Source organism: Camelus dromedarius, chromosome 3 (assembly GCF_036321535.1).
Source record: "Camelus dromedarius isolate mCamDro1 chromosome 3, mCamDro1.pat, whole genome shotgun sequence".
NCBI lineage: Eukaryota > Metazoa > Chordata > Mammalia > Artiodactyla > Camelidae > Camelus > Camelus dromedarius.
The window spans coordinates 102776959-102785285 of NC_087438.1; the positions used below are offsets into that span (position 1 = coordinate 102776959).

At 54.5% G+C, this 8327-nt stretch overlaps 1 protein-coding gene across 1 annotated transcript; it reads left to right on the top strand.

Moving 5' to 3' along the window:
• The first annotated feature begins 5891 nt into the window (after positions 1 to 5891).
• On the top strand, positions 5892 to 7227 carry POU4F3 (POU class 4 homeobox 3). The gene is made up of 2 exons (XM_010990350.3): positions 5892 to 6011; positions 6331 to 7227. The coding sequence occupies exons 1-2, from the start codon at positions 5892 to 5894 to the stop codon at positions 7225 to 7227; spliced, it is 1017 nt and encodes a 338-aa protein (XP_010988652.1).
• Positions 7228 to 8327: the final 1100 nt, after the last annotated feature.

Consider the following 8327-nt stretch of genomic DNA (forward strand, 5'->3'; position numbering starts at 1 on the left):
GGAAGTTATTAGAAAGAGTCTTCTGGACAGTGGCACCTTGAATTCAAACCATTGACCCAAATTCTCCACAGAGCCATGGACTAAATCCAGATAACTTGGGCTATCTCTTCACTCTGGACCATGGAACACAATTCCTGCACAACCACCAGCAGTAGACCTCACATCCTGGTCCTGCTTAAATGCTCCGGTGGTCACCCCGCCCTCCTTGGAGCAAAATTTAACCCCTTTGCAAAATCCAGCACCTTCCTTTTGACCATCATTTTTCATATTCACACCTTTTCCACCACACACCCTACTCTAGCCTTCCTGCTCTTCCCTGACCTCCCTGATCTTGCTCCCACCTCAGGACCTTTGCACTTGCCACCCCCCTTTATCTTCAATTTTCTCCTTCAAGCCTTGGCTCAAAGGTCGCTCCTCCCATTTCTGTCCCTGCATTCTCGGTTCCATCACTCTGGTTTATTTTCTCTGTAGCAGCTATCATTACTGGAGGCTGTCTTTTCATTGCTCCCCTTCTGCTGAAGCATCAGGTGAGGGGGAGGGGTGGTAAGTGGGAGTGAGGGGCTGACGTCTCTGTTTACAGTTGGATTCCTATCTCCTGATGTAGTGGCTACCACAGAGTAGGCACTTAGTAAATGTTTTCAATGAAGGAATGCATGCTGGAGAAGAGCTTTTGGGAATCTCTTGGCTTGGCCCTCTCATTTTTCATTCAAGGAAACTGAGGCCGTGAGGAGGCAGGGACGTGCGTGGAGCCCAAACGCCTGAGGGCCAGCGCTTGGTCCGCGGGGCGAGGGACCCCAGGGAAAGGGGAGTGCTCCTGGCGCGTGCCGGTCCCTCACGGATGCTCGGCCTCAGGCTCCGGAGTCCCTCTGGGCATCTCGGATCGTCGGAGCCCACGCAGACAATGCGAGGCGAGCGGCCGACAGGCGAGTCCGCAGCAGCTGCGCAGGCGGAGGGTACATGTGAGAAGTTTGTGAAAGGAGACGAGAGAAAGGGAGAGAGAGGAAGGCGAGGCAGGCGGCTTCGAACACCTGGCCACGCAGCCCCGCCAGCTGCCTCCCCGCGATGGCATCTTGAGTTCGGGCGGTCTATCGGGGCCATCTCCCATTCCACCCCTCGCCTCTCTCCCCTGCTCTGGGAGGTGGAGCTTGGCCAGGGATGGAGGTGGGAGGGGTCGCTGCTGGCTTCCCCTGTGGCCTCAGCCGGAAGCAGGCTTGGAGCGGGGCCAGACTCCAAGCCTCTGGAAGCAAGGCCTTCTGAGAAAGAAGTGAAAGCCGGCTCACCCCACTCCATCAGCCCCTGGGCCTGGGTGATGGGGAAGCCGGTGCCAGCCTAGAATGTTCATTAACTTTATCATGGCCTTGCGAGTCAGACACCTGCGTTCCAATCGTCACTCTACTACACTTAACTGCGTGGCCTTGGGCAACTCAGTCTGTGCCTCAGTTTTCTCATCTATCAAATAGAGCTAATGATATCAACTTCACAGTCTTGATGTGGGGATTCAGTGTACAATACTTCTAAAGCACATAGCCCAGAGCCTGCCTGGCACACAGGAACCACGCCACCAATGGCTCCTCTTGGTGTCACCATCATCACAGGCCAGAGTCCTGGGGAGGATATTATTCATGCACTCATTCATTCTACATAAATTACTATGTTAAGCTCCTACATGTTGCCTATACCTGTAGACACAGGTACTGGAGACACAGGGACAGGTAAGACTTATCGTCAAAGAAATCCCAGGGTCCTTCAAGAATCAGAGACCATAAAACATCATTTTCTTACCAAGACATGATAGAGAAAGATGGAAAAGACTCAAAGGAGGAAAAGTCTCTCTTTGTGTCTTGGTGAAACTTACACAATTAGGTCAGGATTTTAAAATCATCACTACCACCACCACCATCAGCATCCACAGACAACAAGTACTCAGAGCAAGCTTTTCAATTTGAGGGTCCCAGATCACCTGAATGCAAATCAAGTCTGTCTATTAAAAACGACCTTCATCCTTGTGGCCAAATCTCTGTATGTGGTCCTAGGATGCTGTATTTTAAGAGGCTGCAGATGATTCCTACTCATAATAAAGCTGGAAACCGCTGGCCCACAGCGAAAAGGCCTCTGCCTCCCCACCCCAGCATTTGTTTAGGGCTAGCTCTTCTGGAAAACATCGTGCTTGGTGTCCTGACTTAAGGTTGTATGTAGTGGTTCTATGTCCCCACTAGACTCTCAGCTCCTGAAGCAATGTGCTCTCTCCTTGCAGAAACCATCACAAGGCCCAGCTGTCAGTAGGTATCCTGAAATGAATGTACAATGAAGAAAATAGCCTCTTTCGTGTCACTGGCATGAGTGCCCACGTGTCCTTCCTTGGACCCTCAGACATATTTTGTTTGGCTCATACGTGGGGTGTGTGTGTGTGTGTGTGTGTGTGTGTGTGTGTGTGTGTGTGTGTGTTAGCTGTAACTTAATATCTTGGGGATGAGGGAGGGGACATGTGCTCTCTAGTTTACAATAGTCACAACAGTACTCTCTTTTATACACCTAGCTCATTAATTTTACCAGACTTGCCCCTGACAGAATTTAAGTTTGTGAATCCTGGAAAGCGTAGAGGATGCTGTCAACTGTGTTCTGGGGCTCCCCTTCCACTTGCTTTCCGAGTGCTCTTTGCCTTCATTCTTTTCCAGTCTGTCCTTTCCAGGGCTTTCTCAGAAAGACTGGTTCCTAAGGATGGGTGTCATCTTACTGCTGGATTCCCAGAGCTGCTAGTAAATCCTCTTGAAGGAAAGGGTGGGAGAACCCCAGGGAACACAGGTTGCCTGATGCAAGCATGGTTTTTGATTTGTGATCCTAATGCCTCAGGATGCTGGAGTGGGGGCTGGTGAGCTAAAGGTCGCACTAGAGGCCTAAGGGGCTACTTGGTTTGGCTCTGTCTCTGACCCCTGTCTGACCTCACCCCTGCCTAGTATCTCCCAGGCTCTTGAGGGGACAAAGCAGGGAAGAATGGATGTGGGTGGATCTTCCCCTCCATTTCTGGAGGTTCAGCTTCACAGACAACAAGGGTGTTATGGAGTGAGTGTGGGTCTCAGGGCACCGGGAAGGCAGGCAAGTTACAGATTCTTCTCCTTGGAGGACCCAGGCTCCCTAGCTTTCCCCACCCTTTCCCCTTTGGCTTCTAGCACTGGGCGGGAAACAAGAATGAGTGCTCCTAAATACTGGTGAGTGATAAAATAATGCTGCATTTAGCTTCTGGGAAGTTGAGGGCTCCTGGGGAGAAGTGCCTGACTTGCGCAAAATGTGCTTCATTTACATGAACCAGAATGCTAGTCTTTTGCTAGACCTGGAAGCATTTAGCAATTGTCTAGTCCAACACTCTCTTTTGGGTAAATTGAGGCCCAGCCAAGGTCACATAGACCCAGTGTTTCCATACTGTCCCGAACTCAGCCCTCCTGAGGCTCACGGTTCTGATGCGAACTCCATGTCTCAAGAATCACACCAGCCTTGCTCGGTGTCTTTGTGTATGGATCTGCTCTCCCTCACTGCCGTGTAAGTTTACAGCCAATCTCCTGCAGTAGATTTTTAGACTGGTGATTCTGTGAGGGCAGGGATGCAGTCTGATTCACATCTGCATGGTGATTCACATCACCATGGAGTCTGGCGCAAAGCAGGTGTTCACGAATGAAGGAGAGCAAAGAACAAGTTTGCACCTGCAGACAAACCACTGCTCTCCAGGGGGAGGACCCAGGCCACTCCTGCTTCCAACAGCTTTCTCTTTAAGTCAAGGGAGGAAGAAGAGAGGAAGACAAATTTATTCCATGATTTTAAGGTGCCAGGCACTGTGCCAAACGCTTCTCAGTGCATTCCTCACAACAATCAGTGGAGGAGAAACTGTGATGTCTGTTTAACAGATGAGGAAACTGCAGGACACAGACGCTGAGGTGGCTGCTGGCCTCTCCACCAGCAAGAGGCAGAGATGAGTTTTGAATCTGAGGGCAGGGCCTGCACCCCCAAGCGTCAGGTTGTGAGGAGGTTGACTCAATGCTTTCCGTTCTACTCCAGCTGGAAACATCTTCCCCAGAACCCGAGAAGGCAAACAGCAATGCTGTTCCCACTTTCGAGCTCAGGAGACAGCCCCAGAAAGGGTTAGTGAAAGGGCCGCCCTTGTCTTCCCGCACCTGGGTGATCCTCTCCCCGGGTTGGAGGACAGGTCCCGGGCAAGAGGGCTGGCTCTGAAGCGGAGAAGTAGGACTGGCAGGACCTGGCACTGCTTTCTCTTAGGCCGGGGGGGGGGGGGGGGGGCGGCGGGGGGGGGCCTTCCTCCCCTCCTCCACCCCTTTAACATTCTGATTAATCCTGACTCACACCCCCTGGCGCGGGGGCCGATCTCTCCGACTACACGGATCCCTGAAACCCGAAGGCAGCTCGGCGAGTGGTGGCGGCGTCCGGGGCGAGGTGGGCTCAGCTGGGCGCGCGGCTTCACTCCCAACCCGGAGGGCGGCGCGGCCGCGGTCCCAGGATTCCCCATGCATTATTCACGATGTTTACTAGCTCGGGGAAAGGAGAGGAGAGAAGAGGGGAGGAGAGAGGAGCAGAGGGGAGGCGGGGGCGGGGCACTACTAACCCCGGGGCACGCAGGTCCCGAAACTTCAAGAAGGAAGACAAAGTAGCCAAGTGGTTAAGAGCCTGGGAAGTCAGACGCGGTGCCTGGCACACAGTAGGCCAGCAGTAAATATTTGTGTGATGGATAATAGAACGAGTGAGTGAATGGCTCTGACCCCAACTAGTTGTGTTGTCTTGAGCTGAACCCCTGACCCTCGTTTTCTTCGTCGGTGAAACAGCATAACAGTACCTATTCCGTAGGGTGTGAGGATACCATGAGCTAACTCTTTATCTGGCCTAGCACATATTAGGAGCTCAAAAATAGTGGCTATCGTTATGGGGAATGGGGCCTGTAGGTGTCTGCGGCCCAGCAGAAGTGAACTGACTCCTAAGGCCGGTGTGCAGTCCTGAACATGTATTATTCTAAAATATATTCAGGAATCTTCCTTAGACTGGCGGGTAGGGCGGAGGGCGGGGGGCAAGTTGTCTTTCTCAAGCGAAGGCAAGAAGGACCACCGCGGGGAGGAAACCCCAGGCCTCCTGGACTGGGCAGGCAGTTACTTCCCCCATCTCCACCCCAGCCGCCGGTTGGGAGGTGGGGGTCACCTGGGGCCCATTCTGGCATTTTCTCACCCTCCCTGGAGCCCGTCTGGGCTCTTGGAGGCGCCTCTTCGCTGCGCCGCGCGGCCGGACTCTGGTGGACCGTTCGGGCGTGGGGCCAGGAGTGCCCTGGAAATGGGCAATTTGGCGGCAGCCAGGCCGACAGAGTGTGTGTGTGTGTGTGTGTGTGTGTGTGTGTGTGTGTGTGAGTGTTGGGTTGGAGTAAGGTCAGCTTCCTGGCCCAGAGCTGCCCTTCTATCTGGGCAGTACGAGCTGGGACAGGATGGAGAGGTTTGGGACTTTGGGGGAAAAAAGTCCTCGAAGAAGAAAGAATCCGGAAGGTCTGCGGGCTGGAGCCGGGCGGGGCGGGGCGGACGAGGAGAGGCCAGGCCCGGCCGGGGTATAAATGATGCGGAGGGGGCGGCAGGGGCCGGTGCAGAGAGACAAGCGGAGAGCTGCTGCCTGGCCTCGCCTCCCGGGCCGCCCCAGCGAGTCTTGGGCGCGTGAACACGCCTGCGCGCGCCCGGGCCCTTCCTGGCAGGCTGCTTGTAAGATGAGTGAAGAAGCAGGTGGGGGAGAGGGGAGGCAGCGAGCGAGAAAGCGAGGGGAGCGCGGGCGCTGAGCGGCGCTCACTTGGAGAGCGGCTAGCGAGCGAGACGAGCCTGATCCATGTCCCTCGCTGCCTCCCTGCCAGGCGCGCGAAGATGATGGCCATGAACGCCAAGCAGCCTTTCGGCATGCACCCGGTGCTTCAAGAACCCAAATTCTCCAGCCTGCACTCCGGCTCCGAGGCCATGCGCCGAGTATGTCTCCCAGCCCCGCAGGTACGTAGTGGAGCATAATTACCGCTCTAAGGCACATTTTTTGACAGGCACTTGCTTCATGTTTTTTTCATGTCGCCCAGAACAATCGCCGCTGTCTGAACCCCTCTCCTTGTCTCCCCCGCGCTCTCTCCTGGCGCGCGCTCTCTCTCTCTCATTCATGTCTCTGATCCACACGTCTGTTCCAGCAGAGCCTCTGTCTCCGTATTAATTTTTATGACCTGGGCTTTGAGGAGAGGCATCTCGGTTGCTTGAAAATGTGTTTTAATCCTGAGTTGACAGTATTCCCCACTGACCGTGCTGTGCGCCTTCTCGCTTGCAGCTGCAGGGTAATATATTTGGAAGCTTTGATGAGAGCCTGCTGGCACGCGCCGAAGCTCTGGCGGCGGTGGATATCGTCTCCCACGGCAAGAACCATCCGTTCAAGCCCGACGCCACCTACCATACCATGAGCAGCGTGCCCTGCACGTCCACTTCGTCCACCGTGCCCATCTCCCACCCGGCCGCGCTCACCTCGCACCCGCACCACGCCGTGCACCAGGGCCTCGAGGGCGACCTGCTAGAGCACATCTCGCCCACGCTGAGCGTGAGCGGCTTGGGTGCCCCCGAGCACTCGGTGATGCCGGCGCAGATCCACCCGCACCACCTGGGCGCCATGGGCCATCTGCACCAGGCCATGGGCATGAGCCACCCACATGCCGTGGCTCCTCACAGCGCCATGCCTGCATGCCTCAGCGACGTGGAGTCGGACCCGCGAGAGCTTGAGGCCTTTGCCGAGCGCTTCAAGCAGCGGCGCATCAAGTTGGGGGTGACCCAGGCGGACGTGGGCGCGGCTCTAGCCAACCTCAAGATCCCCGGCGTCGGCTCGCTCAGCCAGAGCACCATCTGCAGGTTCGAGTCTCTCACTCTATCTCACAACAACATGATTGCACTCAAGCCAGTGCTCCAAGCTTGGCTGGAAGAAGCCGAGGCCGCCTACCGAGAGAAAAACAGCAAGCCGGAGCTCTTCAACGGCAGTGAACGGAAACGCAAACGCACGTCCATCGCGGCACCAGAGAAGCGCTCGCTAGAGGCCTACTTCGCTATCCAGCCGCGGCCCTCATCTGAGAAGATCGCAGCCATTGCTGAGAAACTGGACCTTAAAAAGAACGTGGTGAGGGTCTGGTTCTGCAACCAGAGACAGAAACAGAAACGAATGAAATACTCGGCTGTCCACTGACTGCTGCGGGGCACAGTATTCGGGGCCGGGAGAACTGAGTGTACGTCCCTCCAGAGTGGGGGGAACAGTTCTGGGGGCTCCAAGACATTTCCTAGCAGGTCAGGTTCTCTCCCCTGAAGCCACAAACTTTCCCCTTTTATCCCACCTGGTTGCCTCCCGGCCTTCTCTTTCCTTTCTTTCCGTTGTATTTTTTCCACCAGAAAAGTTTGGGCGCTAAGAAAAAAATTCATAAAGGGCAGGCCTGGAGGGATTCGTGCTGTCCGTGGTGCTGAAAATTGCCCTCGCGCGCTGGACTGCGCGACCTCAGGGCGGGAGCCCAAACACACGGGATAGTCAACTGGCCTGACCGCCAGACTCTGGGGTAAAGGCGTCACTTTGCTAAGCACGATCAGATGAGGCAGTGAAGGGATGGGAAGGAAGAGATAAGTAGTAATACAAAGTCTAACTGGGGCACAAACATGCACTGGAGATTTATTTAGAGTATATAAAATACATACAAAGTGTATGTTTCCAAAGGATAGCCTTATTCTCCCCCACCTAAATTTTACCCATCTCATCCTTTGGTTTTCTGTAAGTTTTCTAAGGTAGCATGGATTAGGTTCAGGGAAAATATGCAGGGAGTTTCGGGCTCCAAACTGTTCTCCGCCGTAAGCTGGGCTCCAGAAAAGATGTGCCCAATTCAGTGACTGAAAATGCTGGGATCGCGTAGCTGTTTGCAAGCAGCAGCCGGTCTCTCCTCTGGCCCATCCGCCACGTTCTGTTGGCGTTTGAGAGGTAATGACCGCCTGAAGGAGAGCGGGGGACTGGTAGTGTTCCGGCCGGACTGAGGACTCTCTCACCCCAGCTCGCTCTTCCAACCAGACTTCAGAGCAGCTCAGAGGCGGCTGCTCGAAAGTAATTGTAACTTCTGCGAATCATATGCAAGTCCTTCCAACACGTCTCACCTCGTAGCGCTCTTATTATTATTGTTATTAGCATCGTTATTTACTATTATTTATTTAACTCCTTTCCATCCCACTTATTTGGGTGCCTCTCGGTGGAGGTTCGCTCAGTTTTGGGTGGAAAGAAGGGCCAAATCGCTGACTTGGTTCCTTCTTACC